Source organism: Sander lucioperca, chromosome 5 (genome assembly GCF_008315115.2).
Source record: "Sander lucioperca isolate FBNREF2018 chromosome 5, SLUC_FBN_1.2, whole genome shotgun sequence".
NCBI lineage: Eukaryota > Metazoa > Chordata > Actinopteri > Perciformes > Percidae > Sander > Sander lucioperca.
In genome coordinates, this window is record NC_050177.1 from 29,510,755 (window position 1) to 29,533,586 (window position 22,832).

Here is a 22,832-nt window from a genome sequence, read left to right on the forward strand (position 1 = left end):
AGGAAATAGATAATATGTATATTGAAATGGCTAAAGGGGCATTTGTAAGGTCTCGAGCAAAATGGTTGGAACAAGTGGAAAGAAATTCAAGTTACTTCTTTGCTTTAGAGAAGAGAAATCGTAAGAGAAATAATTTAACTACTCTTAAAATTAATGATAACATCACCTCTAATTCTTTAGACATTTCAAGATATGTTGGTACATTTTATAGCAATATATATATATATATATATATATATGTCAAATATTCAGTTTGATGAATGTGATAGATTTATCGAGTCCGTTAAAGCATTTACACCAACTATATCTGAACAATTTAAAATGGACTGCGAACGTCCCGTTACTAAAGTGGAAATCTCAGAGGCTGTTAGCTCAATGAAAAAAGGGAAATCTCCGGGTAATGATGGGCTTTCAGTCGAATTTTATTTGCATTTTTGGGAAACTATTGAAAATCCTCTATTTGATTTATTCAAAGAATGCACTTTAAAAAAGGAAATGTCCACAAGTATGAAGCAAGGTTTAATATGTCTTCTCCCTAAACCTGATAAAGATCACTTATTGATAGAAAATTGGAGACCTATTACGCTCTTAAATATCGACTACAAAACTGTATCATAAGTTTTTGCTAAACGATTAAAAAGAGGTCTTCATGAGATAATAAGTGAAACACAAACAGGTTTTCTGTCTAACCGTCACATTAGCTCTAATATAAGACTTGTTCTCGACCTGCTGGACTATTCTGATAACATCAATACTGACGCACTGATAGTATTCCTTCATTTTTATAAACCATTTCATACGGTAGAACACTATTTTTCACTCAAAGCACTTCAAATTTTTGATTTCGGACAACATTTTATATCTACAGTTGAGATGTTTTATAAATATATTGATAGTTCTGTGATATTATATCCAAACACCACAAAAAGATTTCCTGTACTGAGATCAGTTCGCCAGGGCTGCCCTATTTCACCGTTCTTGTTCCTGCTGGTGGTTGAATTACTGTCATTACATATTCAACATAATCCTATTATTAAAGGTTTGTCTATTTTTGGTAAGGAAATTAGAGTTACTCAACTAGCGGATGATACGGCTCTCTTTTTGAGTGACAAACATCAGATTGAATATGTTATATCCCTAATTGACCAATTTTCAGCTGCTTCAGGTTTAACACTTAACAAATCTAAATGTGAAATTTTATGTTTGTATCAGACTGAAGAGGAAAATATGTTTAATATACCTGTTAAGAAATGTGTATAATATTTAGGTATTCATATCTGCAAGGACCACAAGGAACGTCAACAACTTAATCTTTCGTCTAAATTGAAGAAGACTAAAACCATGCTGAATTTACGGCTTCAAAGAGACATTTCTATTCTAGGTAGGATTCTTTGGACTAAAGCAGAAGGGATTTCAAGATGTGTCTACCCTGCCCTCTCTCTCAATGTCCATGATTCAACATGTAAAGACATGAATTCCATATTTAGGAATTTTGTATGGAAAAACAGACACCACCATTTACAAAAAGCGGTGCTCTCTGGTTGTAAGGATGAAGGTGGATTTGAACTTCTGGACTTTTTGGACTTGAATTACACCTTTAAGGTGAAATGGTTGAAGGAAAGTTTGAGAGCACCAGAGTCTTTATAGTACTTTATCCCCAATAATATTTTTAATAGTGTAGGAGGTCTTAAATTTGTATTGAAATGTAACTACAATATTACAAGATTGCAGTTAAAACTATCCCGATTTTATCAACAAGCTCTTTTGGCCTGGAAGCTGTGTCCTTCTCACAACTTTTCTCCACACAAGTCTATCTTATGGAATAATGAATGCATCACTAGGGGGAACAAGTCACTCTATTTGCAAAAATGGATCGATAGAGATATTATCTTCATAAAAGATCTTTTTGATTGTAATGGTCGATTACTTAATTATGAATATTTTCTCAGAGCGAAGGCATTCCCAATAACGTTCAAAGAATATAATTCAGTTTTCAAATCTATACCTAATGGCATATTAGAATTAATGAAAAGTTAACTAAAACAAAATGAAGTTACTGGTTTTAATTTTACTCTTTATATAAACGGTATGGATATTATGAGCAGCACTTGTACTAATAAGCACATTAGAAAATGCTTTCTAAATTTAAAGAAAATAACTATAACTATAATAAATTCTTCTGGAGTTCTCATTTCACTGATGTTAACTGGCTTAGGGCATGGCTTGTTCCCTTTAGATGTTGTATCACAAACAAAGTTAGGGAATTACATTTGAAAATATTACATAATATATACCCTACAAACCTGTTTGTATCTAAATTCATGCCTGTTGATGATTATTGTAGTTTTTATAAAACAGAACGAGAGTCGTTAACCCATCTTTTTATGGTTGTTCATTTTGTATTGCATTTTGGAAAAGCTTTGAAGATTATATGGTATCTACAACAAAAACAAAACATGCAATCACACTTGAAGGGAAACATATTATTACTTATTTTGAATGTAAAGATAGAAAGTTATGTAATATTGTAAATCTCTTTATTTTATTAGGTAAGTTCCATATTCGTAAGGCGAAATTTTCCAGATCAACACCGAGCTTCAGACTATTCCAGGTTGAATTTGACATGTACCTTGACCCCGCATTTCCACAGGATGTGGAACTCCGCCGTCCGTCAATACCCACCAGGTCCGGATTAGTTGCGTAGCGGCTGCGGCCGGCCGACCACGAGATCTCGCGAATTCACGTATGTTTGCGCGATATAACAGGATGTAGTTTCTATAAACAGAACTACAAAACCAACAACAGTTAGTTTCCATCCAGAGGAGTAGAGGGGAAACTACTCTGAGCTGTGTTTTCAAGGTGTAGTGCAGGGAGATATGACCTGCCGTGAGCACGCTGTATTTTATTTTGAAAAGTAACCGGATGTTTTATTTTGTTTCTGTGCTCGACTTCCTGTCCCGCACAATCTGAATTGTGCTGAGTCTCTTAAGTTGGTATCCAATAAGAAAGCTATATTAATATCTGATGTCTACTCTAATCTCTTTGTTTAACTGCTCCTGCTGTCTACATTATTAACGATTTTTGAAAGTCTGTCCCCTTTGTATCTTTATTTCCTTCTATTTAGACTATTATTTTCATTTTTACTTTTATATTATATTATTTGTATATATTTTTGTATTTTATTTGTCTACATATTGCAATGACTGAACTTCTGTAAAATACTTTTTTGAAATAAAGTTAAAAAAATCAATAAAGAATAAATAAAAAATACATGTGTTGTTTAACAGAGCTAAGCTAGCTAGCTTACATTTGGACTGCTGTCGATGCTCCGTTACTGACTGAAAGATTTAATGACTGTAGACACTGACTACTCATTACACAAGCTGAACATGTTTCCTAAAATATGAAATCCATCCCCCCTCTGTCTTCTTTCCTCACTGATACCAACAGTGAAGTCTTCAACACAAACATATTAATGTGGGAGGGAATCAAACCTCCAACAGACTCAATGAGACAGCTTTTCTGTCCCATTGATGACATGTTACTGCAGTAAAAGTACTAATAGCACAGAGTGAAGTTACAGCAGCTGGCTGAGCAGATAACTAACGTGGAGAGAAAACAGACAGACTCTCTGCTCCCTGAACGCAACACAATATGAAAATGAAAAAGTGAAAGACTAACGTACTGGACTGCTCTGATTGGAGGGTTTCTCACGCTGCAGCTCCACCTGGAAGACCTCTGGGACACCCAGACATCTTATCGTGTGTAAAAGTTAAACAGAAAGACCTCAAACACTCTCACAGTAACTTTATGCTTTTATTGTGAAAAGAGACAGAACTCAAAACTAAACATGACACAAGTCAACGGCATTTCTACAATTTCATGATCACAGCTTCCATCTTTAAAGGACTGGAAGTGGAAGAGGTTTACAATGTTCACGAGGAATCTGTTCAATCATTCTGAATTATTTCATACAAAGTTCATTCATTAGTTCATAACAATAACCTGAAATATTTCTGTAAGTGTGATCCTGTACAGACTCAACTGATCAGCAGTGAGAAACAGGAGGAGACTCTCCGTCCTCCAGAGGACTCAGAGACACTGAGGAACCAGGAGACCAGAACCAGAACCCAGGATAGAGAGTCTGAGTGAATGTGGTGTTGAAGGTGTGGAGGAGGATCAGTGAGTCAGAGGAGACTGAGTAGAAGGACAGAGAGCCAGCAGGACAGTCCACATACACTGCTACTCTGTTAGAGACAGAGGAGGAGGAGATGGATGTTCTGATGTTATTGTGACGGACAGAGTAACCATCATCAGAGCAGATCAGACTCCAGGACTGATCATTACCTCCAAACACAGTCATAACTGTCTCCTCTCCTCCTGATTCCTCTGTAACTCACTGATATCTCAACATCTCCTCTCCTCTCGACCTCCCAGTAACAGCGACCAGTCAGACCATCTCTACACAGCAGCTGATACCAGTCAAACCTCTCTGGATGATCAGGATATGACTGATCGGAGACAGAGAGAGAGAGAGAGAGAGAGAGAGAGAGAGAGAGAGAGAGAGAGAGAGAGAGAGAGAGAGAGAGAGAGAGGTAGAGGGAGAGAGAGAGAGGGAGAGAGAGAGAGAGATAGGTAAATAGAGAGAGAGAGAGAGAGAGAGAGAGAGGGAGAGAAGAAGAGGAATAGTAGACATGTTTTATTGAAGCTCTACAGAAATAACAAATAAATAGTTTAAACTGAGATAAACCTACTAAATTAAAATAAATCAGATGTTAAAGTGATGGTTGGGAGTAATTTCACCCGAGGGTCCTTTGCACCACGACCTCGAGCCAAACACCCCCAGAAGCTTTTTCACCTGGGTCCAACATTGGGAGAGTTAGCGTTATCAGCTGGTTAGCTTAGTGCAGGCACTAATGGATCCAAGAGTGTATCTCGTAAGTTACCCCACTAATAATGCCCAAAATGATACCAAACTTCTACAGTAGTACAAATAGGTTATGTACTCATAAAACGATGGATTGGAAAGTTTGTAAGAACACCAGGAGTTTATTTAAATAAGACTTGCCTGCTGGCTTCTGCTCTCTGCTGCTACCGGCAGTAAGACGAGTGCTTAGGGATGTCTACAAATTACAACACCGACAGCTAACTCTGCTAACACAACAGCTAACTCTGCTAACACAACAGCTAACTCTGCTAACAAAACAGCTAATTAGGGTGGCAGTAGGTCAGTCCGTAGAGAGTTGGGTTGGGAACCGGAGGGTCGCCGGTCAAGTCCCAGTACGGACCAAAGTACAGAGTGTGGATTGGTAGTTGGAGAGATGCCAGTTCACCTCCTGGGCACTACCAGGTGCTCTTGAGCAAGGCACCGTACCCCCCCCCAACCGCTCAGGGCGCTGGTCCAGCACTGGCAGCCCACTCACTCTGACACTCACTCATTTGTGCATGAATACGTCCTGAGCATGTATGTGTGTATTTCAGGCCTGTAGCTCCGCTGACTGTCCCTCCTGTGTGTCCCTATTCTCACCTGTCTCCCCTGACTGTCCCTCCTGTGTGTCCCTATTCTCACCTGTCTCCCCTGACTGTCCCTCCTGTGTGTCCCTATTCTCACTTGTCTCCCCTGACTGTCCCTCCTGTGTGTCCCTAATCTCACCTGTCTCCCCTGACTGTCCCTCCTGTGTGTCCCTAATCTCACCTGTCTCCCCTGACTGTCCCTCCTGTGTGTCCCTGATCTCACCTGTCTGTTCCCCAGACACACCTTCACCTGTTTGTTTTTTTTCTTTTTCTTTTTCTTCCTCCTCACCCACTACACTTCTCTCATCTTCACTCACATTCTCTCTGTCAACATTCACACTAACACCCTGTGTATCTACAGTACTCACCCGGTGCGTCTGGTCAGACACGGCATCACCACGCCGCTGTGCAGCACGCGGAGCGGGCATCGGCCGCTCGGAGGCAGCAGCCGGCACCGAGGCAGCAGCAGCCCCGGACTGTGGGGGGTCCACCGCCTCGGCAGCGGACCGCTGGGCATCTTGGTTCACCTTGTCCTCCCGGTCCAGGAAGATGACCACGGCGCCGTTCATCCGAGCGGCCGACATAATACTACCGTGCCCGACCTTTTCCCCCACAGCTAGACTAATGTCCTCCACGCTACACGGGAAACTAGGACAGATCTTAATGCCATGTTTCCTGGTGAGCGTGGAGAACCCCTCTCCATTCACCATGGCGGCTGCACACGCCGACCGGCCAGACGCCGGCAGGAGACAAAACCACCCAAATAACCCAAACTAACCACCAACAAACACTATAAATTAAATATAAAGTGACCTATACCATTAAACTAACCAAAACTAAATGAAATGATCAAAAACAACAAAAAGAAAAGTAAGAAAAACTACAAAACACTGCAGCTCACTCACACTCTCTCTCTCTCTCTCTCTCTCTCTCTCTCTCTCTCTCTCTCTCTCTCTCTCTCTCTCTCTCTCTCTCTCTCTCTCTCTCTCTCTCTCTCTCTCTCTCTCTCTCTCTCTCTCTCTCCGTCCCCGAGCTCCAGCTGATCTTCTAAGAACGGTGACTCCGTTATCAGTAGAGTATTGATTGGTCAGTAGGCGGTGCTTTAACACCGGTTGATCTCTAATCTCCAACATAACCTGCTCCTGACCAGGTTAGGTGTTCAGCATAAGTTACCACGGCGATTGAACCCGGTAACAAGTGATCCACCTTCGTGTCAGAAAACGCTGGGTTGAACCTGAAGTTACCTCGTTAACGCCAAATCTTGCTTCGTAGTACAGGCCTCTGGTTTTCATCATGGGGCACGTGGGCCAATGTGGGCCCTCTGGCGACAAACATTCGGCCCCCTGACAGAAGCTGAAGCCTTATGTTTTTGGTAGTATCAAAACGTTGCCGCTGACAGACTCAGATTATTATTCTAAGAGTCTGACAACATTACGAAAGGATCCCTACAGAGATAGACCTTTTAGTTAAAGAGGAAGATCCTTTTAGTTTAACATGAAATAGCCACGAAATCTCCATCACCAAACTCCACCAGACTCCATGTAAATAATCAGGACTTTTATCATCATAAGACACACTTCATTCAAAGTGGACAGAAACTAAATAAAACTATAAAAACCCGTCTTGGTTCATCTTTCCACTGTTCCAACAATCACCACTCTGGTTTGGTTGAAATAAACTCTTAATTCACCTATTTACATGTGGAGATATGCTGGCTCTATACACGCTAAAAGTCCTGATTATTTACATGGAGTCTGGTGGGTAAAGTGTTCTCCTCCATTAACATTGTAAACAGTTTTAAAGGTAATTCACGTAAATCATACACAAAACAAGTGCATCTTCCACTAAAGTCTAATCCTGTAGGTAATATTTAAGCAGTAATGTCTCACGGCCACCGGGGGGGAGCTGTCGTCTCAACGGTTGCTGTTGCCATAGAAACACAGTGACTTTATCTCCTGTAATGTGTAACTACTGTTGGAAATAGCACTTGATAAAATAACTCAAACTCCTGACTGATTGGTCCTCAGAGTCTCAGTACACTTCACTTTCAGTCTGCTTGCTGTGTGTGTGTGTGTGTGTGTGTGTGTGTGTTTGTGTGTGTGTGTGTGTGTGTGTGTTTGTGTGTGTGTGTGTGTGTGTGTCGTACTGGCGATGATGAAAACACTTTACTGGATAAAACCCATCAGGTGAGATAACGTTACAGATGTTTAACAGAGCTAAGCACTAGACTAAAGTTAAACAGAAAGACCACAAACACTCTCACAGTAACTTTATGCTTTTATTGTGAAAAGAGACAGAACTCAAAACTAAACATGACACAAGTCAACGGCATTTCTACAATTTCATGATCACAGCTTCCATCTTTAAAGGACTGGAAGTGGAAGAAGTTTACAATGTTCACGAGGAATCTGTTCAATCATTCTGAATTATTTCATACAAAGTTCATTCATTAGTTCATAACAATAACCTGAAATATTTCTGTAAGTGTGATCCTGTACAGACTCAACTGATCAGCAGTGAGAAACAGGAGGAGACTCTCCGTCCTACACAGGACTCAGAGACACTGAGGAACCAGGAGTCCAGATCCTGAACCCAGGATAGAGAGTCTGAGTGAATGTGGTGTTGAAGGTGTGGAGGAGGATCAGTGAGTCAGAGGAGACTGTGTAGAAGGACAGAGAGCCAGCAGGACAGTCCACATACACTGCTACTCTGTTAGAGACAGAGGAGGAGGAGATGGATGTTTCTCTCTTATTGTGACGGACAGAGTAACGACCATCAGAGCAGAACAGACTCCAGGACTGATCATTCCATCCAAACACACAGTCATCACTGCCTCCTCTCCTCCTGATTCCTCTGTAACTCACTGATATCTCAACCTCTCCTCTCCTCTCAACCTCCCAGTAACAGCGACCAGTCAGACCATCTCTACACAGCAGCTGATACCAGCAGTCAAACCTCTCTGGATGATCAGGATATGACTGATCCTCCTCCACTAATGTCACCTTCCTGTTGTTGTCAGACAGTTTGAGTTTTCTGTTCACTGTGTTTGTGTCCAGTGTGAGTTCACAGGAATCTGACGGAGAGAAGGAGACACAACACAGCTGCAGTTATTAACCAATCAGCACGTAGATGATGACATCAGAGGGCTGAATGAGTGATGTCACAGTTTGATGAATGAAATTAAAAACAGACTTACATCTCCATGGACCTGGTGTCAAATATCTGACTCCAGCAGGCTCCACCCTGAAAGGAGGAAAGAGAGAGAGAGGTAGAGAGAGGTAGAGCGAGAGACAGAGAGAGAGAGAGACAGAGAGAGAGAGAGACAGAGAGAGAGAGAGAGAGAGAGAGGGAGAGAGAGAGAGAGAGAGAGAGACAGAGAGAGAGAGAGAGAGAGAGACAGAGAGAGAGAGAGACAGAGAGAGAGAGAGACAGAGACAGAGAGAGAGAGAGAGACAGAGAGAGAGAGAGACAGAGAGAGAGAGAGAGGGAGAGAGAGAGAGAGAGAGACAGAGAGAGAGAGAGAGAGAGACAGAGAGAGAGAGACAGAGAGAGAGAGAGAGAGAGAGAGACAGAGAGAGAGAGAGAGACAGAGAGAGACAGAGGGAGAGAGAGAGGGAGACAGAGAGAGAGAGAGAAGAAGAAGAGTAGACATGTTTGATTGAAGCTCTACAGAAATAACAAATAAATAGTTTAAACTGAGATAAACCTACTAAATTAAAATAAATCAGATGTTAAAGTGATGGTTGGGAGTAATTTGGGAGCAGAGGCGGATCTAGAAAAATATTTATGGGGTGGCGAGAGGGGGGCAGGAATTTTTGAGGGGTGGCAACATATGGCAGACGTATATATACTGAATTTAATCACAGTTTGATGAGAAATAGTCTGGACACACTACAAAAGGGAACAGGCTGCCATTTACAAACTCAGACAGACAAACGTAATCTCATCCAATCAATGTCCTGCATCTGAGGTTTGATGTGGAACAGTTGATATTAGGAAGAAGTGACCATACGATGAGATCTCACTTAATAGGAGATAGAAGTATGATAGAAGTAAGGGGCATTATCACAGGAAAGGCATTAAGGTAAGACCCAGGTGATGAGTGGCAGATGTGTGAGAGGGGAAGCCAACAGTTGTGGACTGTGTGAGAGAGGCAGCGCTGCAGGCAGCATGTGTACAAGATGAGGAACTGTCATTGATTAGTTATAACCATCAGACTGTGTTAACACACACTAACATGTTAGCCTGGGAGACTATTTTAGGTTCATTTGTTTAATGTTTTTATTTAATCTGAGCAATAGATCTAAAATACATTCTACACAAAATATAAAAACTCATCTCCCCATCTCATCACACTTTCATGAATTTTTATATTTATTTGATGTCTAAGCAATGTCTCTTAAATGTTATAAAAATGTCCGTCTTTGTCATTTGTTGTTCTTCTTCATATGTAACTTAGTATATATGCAGCAACAGTTTCCGTACCATGTGGACCAGCTGGACTGGAGATGGTTGGTGATGGCCCAGCTCTCTGCTTTCCCTTTCACTGTCTGAGCCCTGCACGGTATCTCGTCTCTCTCTTTCTCCCTCCTCATCTTGGTGATGCTCTCCCTCCATCTCTTCACCGCTGTGGTGTTCTCCACCTCCTCCTGTCCCTGGTCGCCTTGGCCTTGTATTCTCTCTCTGTCACCTTTCTGTTGCCCTCTTCTCTCCACCTCATCTTCATCTTCTCTCTCTCCTTCCACCTCTTTTCTCTCTCCTTCCATCTTCTCCGTCTACCTTGCTCAGTTGTTCATTTTCTATTTCTCTCGCCTTTCTCTTTGGTGAGAAAAAACTACATATGCTACCTTTCCTCTTCATTTCTGTAAGATTAAAAGTAATTTTACAATGTTTTCCTTGACAGACGTTGAATCAATATTAGCTTTTGTAGCCGACTTTACACAGAACAACCGTCAGACCTAAGTAACATTATATGTGTATAGCACAGGTCACTAACAGGCGGACCGCGGTCCGGATCCGGACCTAGAAGCCGTCCCATACGGACCCGGACCAAAACAAAAGATTATGAATTAAAACCTGACGGGGCGATTCTATTTTAATATGCGCAGCTTTTGTAGTCTTTACGGTAGTGGTTTAGTGGATGAGGAAACACACAGACCAATTGCATGTGAGTTAAGCCATCCCACGTGATACCACTCAGCCAATGAAGTCTTTGCATTCCGGGCGGGAAACATTGGGACTCTACTGCAGACAGATGAGAGTTAGAAGCAAGTTACACAGGAAAAGAAAGTTGGATTAAAAACATAGTGATACATGTAGAAAACAAAGGGAGCAAAAACAGACGAATGAGACGGAGAAAGGGAGAGATACAGACGAGTGAGACGGAGAAAGGGAGAGATACAGACGAGTGAGACGGAGAAGAGAAAGGGAGAGATACAGATGAATGAGACGGAGAAAGGGAGAGATACAGACGAGTGAGACGGAGAAAGGGAGAGATACAGACGAACGGAGAGATACAGACGAGTGAGACGGAGAAAGGGAGTGAAACAGACGAACGGAGAGATACAGACGAGTGAGACGGAGAAGAGAAAGGGAGAGATACAGACGAGTGAGACGGAGAAAGGGAGAGATACAGACGAGTGAGACGGACAAAGGGAGCGAAACAGACGAGTGAGACGGACAAAGGGAGCGAAACAGACGAACGGAGAGATACAGACGAGTGAGACGATGAAAGGGAGAGATACAGACGAGTGAGACGATGAAAGGGAGAGATACAGACGAGTGAGACGATGAAAGGGAGCGAAACAGACGAGTGAGACGGTGAAAGGCAGTGGTGTAGTCCAGGGTATACGCTGGTATACGGCGTATACCTACTTATTTTTCAGTCAGCATTGCGTATACCCACTTCTAAATCCCCCCTGATGCGCACCATTCAGTAATATCTGTGAGCCAGATTACCCATTTTTTCCTCAAGGATAGTGAAGCCATGACCCACCCTCCTCTGCCTCTAATTGGCTGGTACTCGCTGCTTTCACTGATTAGATTGGTTAACTTTAGGCATGAGGACTGATGAGCCAATCAGAGGCAGAGTAGGGCGGGTCATGCCGAAGAAAATATCGCTAATACCTCAGGTGCCAGTGAAAAAAAACAAAAAAAAACCTCAGGTGCCGGTGCCACTTGACTACAATAACGGCAGCAGACCAAACAACAGAAGAAGAAATAACACAAGCGGCGGTGTGCCACCCCAGTTGATGGAAGACATAATTCTGAGGTAAGTTTTAAGGTGGTTTCCAAATCAATCATTATTTTAAACTACTGGCAAATTGCCAGTGGCAATATGACTGCACATTTAGAGGAGAAGGGATAACAGCATGTTTGCCTCATGATAAATACATTTTACATTCATCCAGGCTGCTTGTGTGACCAGTAGTAACTACAAACTGCTCCTAATCAAGTCATGATCATTTTATAATAGTGAGCAAGTAGAAATGACAGATTTTTGGGTAAACTAAATCATGGTCTTACATGTCACTGTTTCTAAAACAGGGCTTTTTTCTGGACTACTTTAAAAAAAAAAAAAAAAAAAAAAGGTGAAAACTGAGAGTATACCCACTTCTCCAGGGACCACTACACCACTGGTGAAAGGGTAACAGAAAAATAAGGAACAAATGGCACTCTCCAAAAAAAGAAAAGTGGACAGTGAAAACAGAGCATTTAATCCAGAATGGACAGACTCATTTCTGTTCATACTTCCCAATGGCAGCACTAAACCAGTGTGTCTCATATGTGCAGAAACCGTGGCACTTATTAAAAGTTGCGATGTGAAACGCCATTATGAGACAAAACATAAAGGTTTTGAACAAACATACCCACTCAAATCTGAATTGAGATCACAGAAAATAGGTAGTCTCAGAGGCCAATATGACCAGTCCACCAGGATCCTGAGTCACACATTCACTGCCCAACAACGTGCTCTTGACTGTTCCCTCAGAGTTTCTTGGATTTTGGGTAAACACAAAAAGCCATTTACAGATGGAGGGGTTGTCAAAGAATGCATGAGTGCAGTAGCTGAAACACTACTTGAGGGAAAACAAAAAAATGAGCTTTGTGATAAAATAAAGCAAATTCCCATGTCAGCATCATCTGCCACAAAGAAAAGTGAAATATTAACTCAGGATGTGCTAACCCAGCTAGATGAAGCCATGCATAAGGCACCATGTGTAGGCTTAGCTGTGGATGAGTCCACTGACATATGTGACAATGCTCAGCTGGTAGTGTATGCCAGGTTTTTCAACACAGACCAGAAAACATTCTGTGAAGACATGTTAGGTGTCACTCCCTTCAGACCAGTACAAGAGGAGAGGATATCTACCTGGCCATTAAGGAGATTTTAACAAAAAGAGGAATAGAGCCAAAACAAGTGGTTTCACTAACCACAGATGGAGCCCCTTCTATGATAGGGAAAGAAAAAGGAGCTGTAGCAAGACTGAAAGGGGACAATCCTGAGCTGTTATCTTACCATTGCATCATTCATCAATCTGTCCTCTGTGCCTCCCTGTCAGATGAGCATGCTGAGGTGATGAATACAATGATGAAAATGATAAATTTTCTCAGGGCATCCTCTTCCTACCAGCATCGCATGCTTAGGGAATTCCTCAGAGAAGTTGATGCCAATGCTGATGATCTTTTTGCTGCACAACAATGTGAGATGGCTCAGCAAAGGCAGGGTGCTAGAGCGCTTTTGGTCCATCAGGAGGGAATTAGCATCTTTTTTGGCAGAGCTAAGCAGTCAGAAGGCAACACAGTTTTCTCTCTTTTTAGAAAATGAGAAATGGATGGATAATGTGGCCTTTTTGGTTGATATCACGTCACATCTGAATGAATTGAATTTGAGGCTACAGGGCAAGGACAATTCAATTTGTGAACTGATGACAGCTGTTCGCTCCTTTCAGAGGGAACTTGAAGTGTTGAAGGAAGACCTGCAGGGAGACTGTGTACACTTCCCAGCAGTGCAGGAACAGGTTCAGGGACAGAGAGATTTGTCATCTTTTGTTTTCTTCTATTTTATTGATAAGCTGATTGTAAACTTCAGCAACCGTTTTGACAGCTTCAGCTTTGGAGAGCAGCTCACCATGTTCATTCAGAACCCATTTCTGATCACAGATGGTTCTCAAAGGAAGTCACACAGCACTTTAAATGGGTAAATGCTGGGTCTCTCCAGATGCAATTGGTTGATCTCCAAGCAGATGTGGCCCTGAAAGAGCAGTTTGTAAGAACTGACCCTTCCACTTTCTGGCTCCAAATGGTCCCTGAGACTGCTTTCCCAGGTCTGAGGAAAGTAGCCCTATACATCTTGACCATGTTTGGCTCCACGTACAGCTGCGAGGCAGCTTTCTCCACAATGAACATAATTAAAACTAAATATCGTTCCAGGCTCACCAATGAGCACCTTCACATGTGTATGAGAATGGCCCTGACTCCATTCAAGCCCAGGTTTAAAATCCTGGCAAGACAGGCTAAAGCTCAATTCTCTCACTGAGCAAAAACATGAGGGAGTGGGATCTGAGGGGAAGAAAGTGATACTCTAAAACTGTTCAATTGTTAAGATCTGTTGAGATTTGTTATTTGTAAAATTGGTTGAGACTGTTGAGTCAAGATGTGAAACAGAAAAGGAAAAATTCAAACTTTTCCTCCCTTTATATTATTTTTCCGAAGTTAAGCACTTTTTTATTTTATTTATTTTCTCTTATTTGTAAATGCAGTTTTATTTAGTTAATGAGAGAACTTTATACATATCTACAGTCATACATATATGTTCAGTTCTATGTTACGTGACAATAAATATTGTCAACAAGTTTCTGTTTTGTACTGAATTAATTTGATTTGACGGTCATTGATTACATTCAGATGTTGATACAACTACTAGGCTACTTAAATATATATAACACTAAATTGTTAGACATTATGATCTTCCGGACCTTTGCTTCAAAACATTTTCTCTAACTGGACCTTTTTAAAATGTAGTTGAATACCCCTGTCCTATAGGCTCATATGCAATTTTGTATGTATTTTTGTATCTCCTTTTTATACTATGTATACTGTATTATGTGTTATATGGACCTATGTCTGCAATAAAGCTTTATATTATATTATATACACAACAGCTATCTCTGCTAACACAACAGCTAATTATGCTAACACTACAGCTAACTCTGCTAACACTATATCTAACTCTGTTAACACAACAGCTAACTCCTCTAACACAACAGTTAACTCTGCTAACACGACAGCTAACTCTGCTAACACAACAGCTAATTATGCTAACACTACAGATGACTCCTCATACACAACAGCTATCTCTGCTAACACAACAGCTAATTATGCTAACACTACAGCTAACTCCTCATACACAACAGCTATCTCTGCTAACACAATAGCTAACTCTGCTAACACTATATCTAACATGGCTAACACAACAGCTAACTCCTCATACACAACAGCTATCTCTGCTAACACGACAGCTAACTGTGCTAACACTATATCTAACTCTGTTAACACAACAGCTAACTCCTCTAACACAACAGTTAACTCTGCTAACACGACAGCTAACTCTGCTAACACAACAGCTAATTATGCTAACACTACAGATGACTCCTCATACACAACAGCTATCTCTGCTAACACAACAGCTAATTATGCTAACACTACAGCTAACTCCTCATACACAACAGCTATTTCTGCTAACACAATAGCTAACTCTGCTAACACTATATCTAACATGGCTAACACAACAGCTAACTCCTCATACACAACAGCTATCTCTGCTAACACGACAGCTAACTGTGCTAACACTATATCTAACTCGGCTAACACAACAGCTAACTCCTCTAACACAATAGCTAACTCTGCTAACACTATATCTAACTCGGCTAACAAAACAACTAACTCTGCTAACACAACAGCTAACTCTGCTAAGACGACAGCTAATTATGCTAACACAACAGCTAACTCCTCATACACAACAGCTAACTCTGCTAACACAACAGCTATCTAGGCTAAGATGACAGCTAACTCTGCTAACACAACAGTTAATTCCTCATACACAACAGCTATCTCTGCCAACACAACAGCTAACTCTGCTAACACAAAAGCTAACTCCTCATACACAACAGCTAATTCTGCTAACACAACAGCTAACACTGCTAACACTATATCTAACTCGGCTAACACAACAGCTAACTCCTCTAACACTATATCTAACTCGGCTAACACAACAGCTAACTCTGCTAACACTATATCTAACTCGGCTAACACAACAGCTAACTCTGCTAAGTCGGCAGCTAATTATGCTAACACAACAGCTAACTCCTCATACACAACAATTAGAACCTGGCCCAAATTATGTAAATCTGTAATAGAACCAATTCTCCTCTATGGTAGTGAGCTGTGGGGTCCTATTTCCTACCAGAATTTGGCCCAAACCCAGTTGAAATCCTGCATCTGGAGTTCTGTAAAAGCAACGCCTGCAGAGCTGAATTAGGCCAATTCCCATTATTCATCAAAATTCAAAAACGTGCAATCAAATATTGGCTACATCTAAAAAACAGTGACCCCCACTCCTACCAGCAGAAAGCCCGGCAATACCAAGAGCTGTGCAAAGAGAAGAGTCCCCTCACTCAGCTGGTCCTGATGCTCAGTTCACTTCCTGACCCTGTTCTGCCTCAGGACCAGTCTGGGAACCAACCAATCAGAGTTAACCAAATTATAACACAACAGAAACTAAACTACATCACCAACTTGAACACATAAACAAAAGCACAAAGCAAAATGCAGTGCTATCTGTCCCTAAAGAGAGAGGACAGTGTGGCAGACTACCTGACCACAGTTACTGATATCAAACTAAGAACTACATTGACCAAGTACAGACTCAGTGAGCACAACCTGGCCATCGAGACAGGCCGCTACAAACAATCATGGCTCCCCAAAGAGGAGCACTTCTGCCAGCTGTGCAAGAGAGACAAAGTCGAGACAGAGCTGCACTTCCTGACAGAATGCACAGAACTGCAGCCAGTCCCAACTAAATATTTCCCCAAATTCAAACACAAACACCTGACATTTGACCAAATAACCAACATGACGAGAGCTGGGTGGTATTTCAGAAAGCAGGTTTAGTGAAAACTCTGAGTTTGTTAACCCTGTGATGAGGGAAACTCTGGGTTTTCTGTTTCAGAAAGAGAGGTAACTTCACCTCAGAGTCAGTTACTATGGTAACTTCACCTCAGAGTCAGTTACTATGGTAACTTCACCTCAGAGTCAGTTACTATGGTAACTTCACCTCAGAGTCAGTTACTATGGTAACTGAGCCTGTGAACCTAACCTGGTCGGGAGCAGGTTTTCTTCTCTCAGTCTCCTCCCTCTGACACAGCCCTCTCTCATTTCCTCATTCATTCATTCAGTCTGTATCAGGCGCATTTTAGACCAGTTTGTTATCGGCATGAATAAAAATAATTATGTTGGTTTATTAACCGTGTTAGGCAGACTATAAAACATTTTATTTCTCAAAACATGGCATTTCCTTTTGTCTACAATCCCATTGATGAAGAAGCTGCTTTACTTCACAGAGTTAAACATACGTCGGGAGATGATATTGAGCCCCGACAGTTTAATTTTTAGACAACTTCCTATTTGAGCGGTATCGTTTTTCTTCCCAGTCGATCAGTTATGTAGCCTAGTCTACATAACCTTATCCTTCCTCATATCACTATGGTATGGTAACAGCTATGTGAATAACCTGATTTCTCTGTGTGCCATGTAGCCTAAACATCACATCCTGAATATGATCAAAAACAGGATAATCCTCATAACTGGAGTATTCATGTCCATGTAAACACATATGATACCAACAACATGCTAGATCCGTGGGTTCAGTGATAGCAGCGTCCATAGCAACCAGCAGTTTATCTACAGCAGTGGCGGGCCGTGTATTTTACACCTGGGCCTTCAGTACTATCCTACAGCATTAAATCACCTTTGAATAACCTCACCATGACACTAGGACATTACCGTGTGGAATAACGTGATTTACCACAAGGCTCAACATCTAGAGACACCTAATACACTACAGCAGAGACATGAACACACGCTGACTGAAGCATCACTTTCACGCAGTATGACAGGATGCTGCATCACATGTAGTCAAAATGAATGCAATTACCAAAGAAACCAAAACAAACCCACCACAACCGGTCATATCAGTGGCGTAACGAGCCAACACCGGGCCCTTAAGCAGGATTATCAAGGCGGGCCCACTACTACAGCACGTGATGACGGCACAATGTCCACGAGTAGGCTACCATGAATAGGACAGGATAGGATCATAGAGACACAGCATATAAGAGATGAGATGACTGACAAAATCAGGAGTAGCCTACGCCACCACAACAACAAAAAAACACTGGTGAATGCACACCATAACACATGAAAAAACACACAAGGGCAGTCCCTCCAGGATTTTGTGGCCTTTTTTGAGATTGTTGCAGCCCAAAATGTCTGATTTCACGGGAGCTTTTGTAAAAAATGTCGATAAAAGTTGCAATGTCTTTTGTTTGTTTGTTTGTTACAATGGAGTTGAGATAGACGGTGAAAGTTGCAAAAAACCTTGCGATTTCTTTTGTGTAGTTCTTTAAAAATAAAAAGGAAACTTGTTTTGGGGAGAATAATAATTATTACCATTAATTAATTACTCTGGGCTGAGATTTCCTAGGAACATTACCAAATAGGCTCAGGATGCTGCAAATGTTGGTATAATATGAAAATGGCTGGTGGATTTAAGACAAAAAATAATAATTTATTGAATGAATCAAATATGAACATATCTGTCACTGTCAGTGGCTTGTTGATCTTTACATTGTAAGTTAATTTCCTAACCTGGCCTGGGACACACATTCATACGGTTTGATAAAGTACTTATTGGACTTTAACTTATCATTGCACTTACAATAACGAGCGTAACTGTCCTCAATTCAGGTCATCCTGTACGTCTCATCTGTGGTTTTTCCTGCATCCACCGTGTGTGATTGTGTGTGTGTGTGTGTGTGTGTGTGTGTGTGTGTGTGTGTGTGTGTGCGCGCATCGCGGGGAGAACGAAGCAGCCCTGCCGCTGCAAAGAGCCGACAGGATTGAAACAGGAGCAGCTTTCAGAGACTTTATAGTGAAAAATCGTTACAGTAGTACATTGATGTTAAAATGTAAACAGGTTGGCAGGACGGTCTGAAATGTTTTGGACGGTCTTTTGCTGTACGTCTTGTTGGTAAATGTAAAATGTTCGAGTCACACAAGTGTCTCGTCCACGATCTCGTTTTCATATCAAAAACAAGGAAATTAATTTGACCCGTTCTCACTCCCGCTTGGTCACTGGCTGTCAGAGTGCCCGTGGGACTGCTGGGATTGTCGCGAGTAATGAAAATGTGATAGGGGGCCCCGGCTGTCAATCAATATCTTCCAGTCACACGGGCCCCTGATTGGCCCAGGCCCTTAAGCACCGCATACCCTGCTTAACAATAGTTACGCGTCTGGGTCATATTTACTCATACGGTGACCACAAATAAATCAAAAACACATATAACACAATCAGTGATCAACAGGCCTCGCCACAAATTCCAGCCAAACAGTGCGGGCTTAACACACACATGTCACCATGCACACACAAAGGCACAGCGGCCACTGACACTGCTCAAATCTTTAACATATAAAGCAAGCAGTAATAGCTAGTAAAATCATTCACTAAAAAAATTATGTAAATGAACTTGCAGTGTAAACAATATTGAAAATACATATTTTCTTTATTTTAGGCCTTCAATTATAAAAATATAATTTTCTGATTCTGACAATCTCTTTGCCAGCAGAGAAAGCCTTGCTGGCCCTGACGGCCCACCTCTGACCTACAGATCGAGTGTACAGTGCGTACAGAATTACGGCTGCTGGCGCCACTGCCACACTATCATTTACAGAGACCCAACAATTCTCCCAAGAGCAAGCATTTGGTGCAACAGTGGACCTTTCTCTGTCTGGGAAACATGAACATGAACATTACATTACATACACGCTCTCACACACACACATATATATTGTGTTTGCACCGCAGGGACTAGGAAAGAGCGTTTTGAGGGACTTTTTGAACTTAGAGCCGGTACTCTCCCAGCACAAGAAGAACTTAGAGAAATAATTGGTCTGGACGTCAGTATACGTCTCTGATCGATCACATGAGCCATGCAGCACCAGCAACTGACATTTTAAACCTCTAGCTAACTAGTCTGTTGAAATAGTAATGCTTCATCCACACACTCTTCTCACAGCGTAGAAAGCACATTGATTTGTGCTAAGCTAGGCTAAACCTGTCCTGGAACTGTCTGTCGAGTTGAAACTGAACCACAGACAGTTCCTTTAATATACAGAGATGTGTCCAAACTACATCAATTGTTAACAACAGGAAGTCATCAATTTAGTTCCTGGATATGTTCCCCTTTAAAACTTCCTACACAAATATCTCCTTTTTATATTCATCAGTGTTTGTACCTGAGAGTCTCCAGTCTCCAGCTTGGATCCTCCAGTCCCGCTGACAGTAGCTTCACTCCTGATTCTCCTGGATGATTGTAGCTCAGGTCCAGCTCTCTCAGATGGGAGGGGTTGGAGCTCAGAGCTGAGGCCAGAGAAGAACAGCCTTCCTCTGAGATCAGACAGCCTGACAGACTGCAAATACACAGAACAACACACAGGAACCCTCTGTCAACACGTTGAGCCATGTGTTAGTTTTATGTTTGTTTGTTGTCCAGGTACATTTTGGTTCAGATTTAGAATACACCTTTAAAATCAACTGTTCTATTTAACTATTTAACAACAAAAGTTAACAATGAAAAATCCTCATGGAAAGTAACTCTAAGTCTAGGAATTAACTACTGACCAAGTGTATCGTATCAGCAGACACAAAGCAGCTGTTTTATCAACTAAAGTTAGTCAGATTTTAAATGGTTATCAGTTGAATAGGTTAATGAATCCTGACCTGAGAGTCTCCAGTGTGCAGTGTGGACTCTTCAGTCCATCAGAGATCAGCTTCCCTCCTGAATCCTGCAGATCGTTGTTACTCAAGTTCAGCTCTCTCAGACTAGAGGACTGGGAGCTGAGAACTGAGGACAGAGCTTCACATCTTCTCTCTGACAGGTTACAGCCACTCAGTCTGGAGAGACAACAGGAAGGAAACAAGTTATTTATATTTAACTCCTGTTGAAATATGAAGACGACAGATAACAATTGTGTTTAAATGTTAAGTCTGGACTTTTGGTGATAGATAATGTAAAATCCTTATTCTAAACAAGTTGGAAACATGATAACTAATTGTGAGTGAATGAGGAGTGATAAGGAGAAGAGATTTCTAAATTGCTAAATTTTAAATCCTGACATGTGAAGGGGGGTTTAAATTGACTAAAGCTTAAAGTTTAGAGAAATGTCATAGAAGAAGATAAATAACGATTGTGTTTATATGTTGAGTCTGGACTTTTGGTGATACAGTATATGAAATCCCTTCTCTGCATGTTTAATTATCTGCTGCTCTACTTTCAGCAACTTGGAAACGTGATAATTACTCGTGACTGAATTAAGCAATGTTACAGGAGACGTTTGATTTAACGTCATTATTGGCACGACAGGGTGTGCTGTCATGCTAATTTGAGTATGTTCTGAATGTCTAGCTGACCAATCAGGTTGTCTGGTCGGATCTACTTCTTGTATAATCAGAAATAAACAAATGTCCATTAATCAAAGTCACATAATATTAAAATATAAATTATTTGAGGATCTCAGCCACAGTTCAAATTTCATTATTCATGAAGTGATTCTAAATCAGAATAAAATACTTTGGAAACATTCACATTTTTTGAATGTTTCCAAAGTATTTTTCAATACTGATTTTGTTCAAAGATTATTGTTCTTGATCTGACCTGAGAGTCTCCAGTCTGCAGTTTGGACTCTTCAGTCCATCAGAGATCAGCTTCCCTCCTGAATCCTGCAGTACGTTGTTGCTCAGGTCCAGCTCTCTCAGACTAGAGGACTGGGAGCTGAGAACTGAGGACAGAGCTTCACAGCTTCTCTCTGACAGGTTACAGCCACGCAGTCTGGAGAGACAACAGGAAAGACACAAGTTATTTTTATTTAACTCCTGTTGAAAGATAGTAGAGTATTTAATGTTGAATAAATCACACTTACAGAGCTTTGTTGGAGGGACGGTAATGAAGAAGACAGATAACGATTGTGTTTAAATGTTAAGTCTGGACTTTTGGTGATAGAGAATATAAAATCCATTTTCTACACAAGTTGGAAACATGATAACTAATTGTGACTGAATGAGGAGTAAAACGACGTCCAGTATTCAAATTCACATAAGATTAAAAAAAAAAAATGCCATAGCCACATTTCATAATGTGTGCTTTACAACATATTATGAATAAGAACAAAATTCTTTGGAAACATTAAAAGATTTCCGAATTGCTAAATTTTAAATCCTGACATGAGAAGGGCGGTTTAAATTGAATAAAGCTTAAAGTTTAGAGAAATGTTATAGAAGAAGACAAATAACGATTGTGTTTATATGTTGAGTCTGGAATTTTGGTGATACAGTATATGAAATCCCTTCTCAGCATGTTTAAATATCTGCTGCTCTACTCTAAACAAGTTGGAAACATGATAATTAATCGTGACTGAATTAAGCAGTATTACACCAGAAGGTTTTATTTAATGTCATTATTGGCATGACAGGGTGTGCTATCATGCTAATTTGAGTATGTCCTAAATGTCTAGCTGACCAATCAGGTTGTCTGGTCGGATCTACTTCTTGTATAATCAGAAATAAACAAACGTCCATTAATCAACGTCACCTAATATTAAAATATAAACTATTTGTGGATCTCAGCCACAGTTCATATTTCATTATTTATGAAGTGATTCTGAATCAGAATAAAATACTTTGGAAACATTCACATTTTTTGAATGTTTCCAAAGTATTTTCCAATACTGTTTTTTTCAAAGATTATTGTTCTTGATCTGACCTGAGAGTCTCCAGTGTGCAGTGTGGACTCTTCAGTCCAACAGAGATCAGCTTCCCTCCTGAATCGTGCAGTTCGTTGTTACTCAGGTCCAGCTCTCTCAGACTAGAGGACTGGGAGCTGAGAACTGAGGACAGAGCTTCACAGCTTCTCTCTGACAGGTTACAGCCACTCAGTCTGGAGAGACAACAGGAAGGACACACGTTATTTATATTTAACTCCTGT

At 41.0% G+C, this 22,832-nt stretch overlaps 1 protein-coding gene and 2 long non-coding RNA genes across 3 annotated transcripts in view; 2 read left to right on the forward strand and 1 right to left on the reverse strand.

Moving 5' to 3' along the window:
• The window catches only part of LOC116040396, a 15,134-nt gene extending 10,654 nt beyond the window's left edge, over positions 1–4,480 (forward strand). The window contains exon 3 of the long non-coding RNA XR_004102655.1: positions 4,470–4,480. This is a non-coding gene — a long non-coding RNA (uncharacterized LOC116040396). The remainder of the gene's footprint in view (positions 1–4,469) is intronic.
• Positions 1–22,832, forward strand: part of LOC118495137 — a 470,232-nt gene that overhangs the window by 430,371 nt on the left and 17,029 nt on the right. The gene's annotated exons all lie outside the window — the stretch shown is intronic.
• LOC116034886 (NLR family CARD domain-containing protein 3-like) overlaps positions 1–22,832 on the reverse strand; it is a 972,843-nt gene that overhangs the window by 425,128 nt on the left and 524,883 nt on the right. Inside the window, exons 13-17 of the mRNA XM_036001609.1 lie at positions 22,611–22,784; positions 21,507–21,680; positions 20,573–20,746; positions 20,089–20,262; positions 8,711–8,757 (exon numbers count right to left, since the gene is read on the reverse strand). Of these exons, the coding sequence (XP_035857502.1) occupies positions 8,711–8,757; positions 20,089–20,262; positions 20,573–20,746; positions 21,507–21,680; positions 22,611–22,784 (743 nt within the window). The remainder of the gene's footprint in view (positions 1–8,710; positions 8,758–20,088; positions 20,263–20,572; positions 20,747–21,506; positions 21,681–22,610; positions 22,785–22,832) is intronic.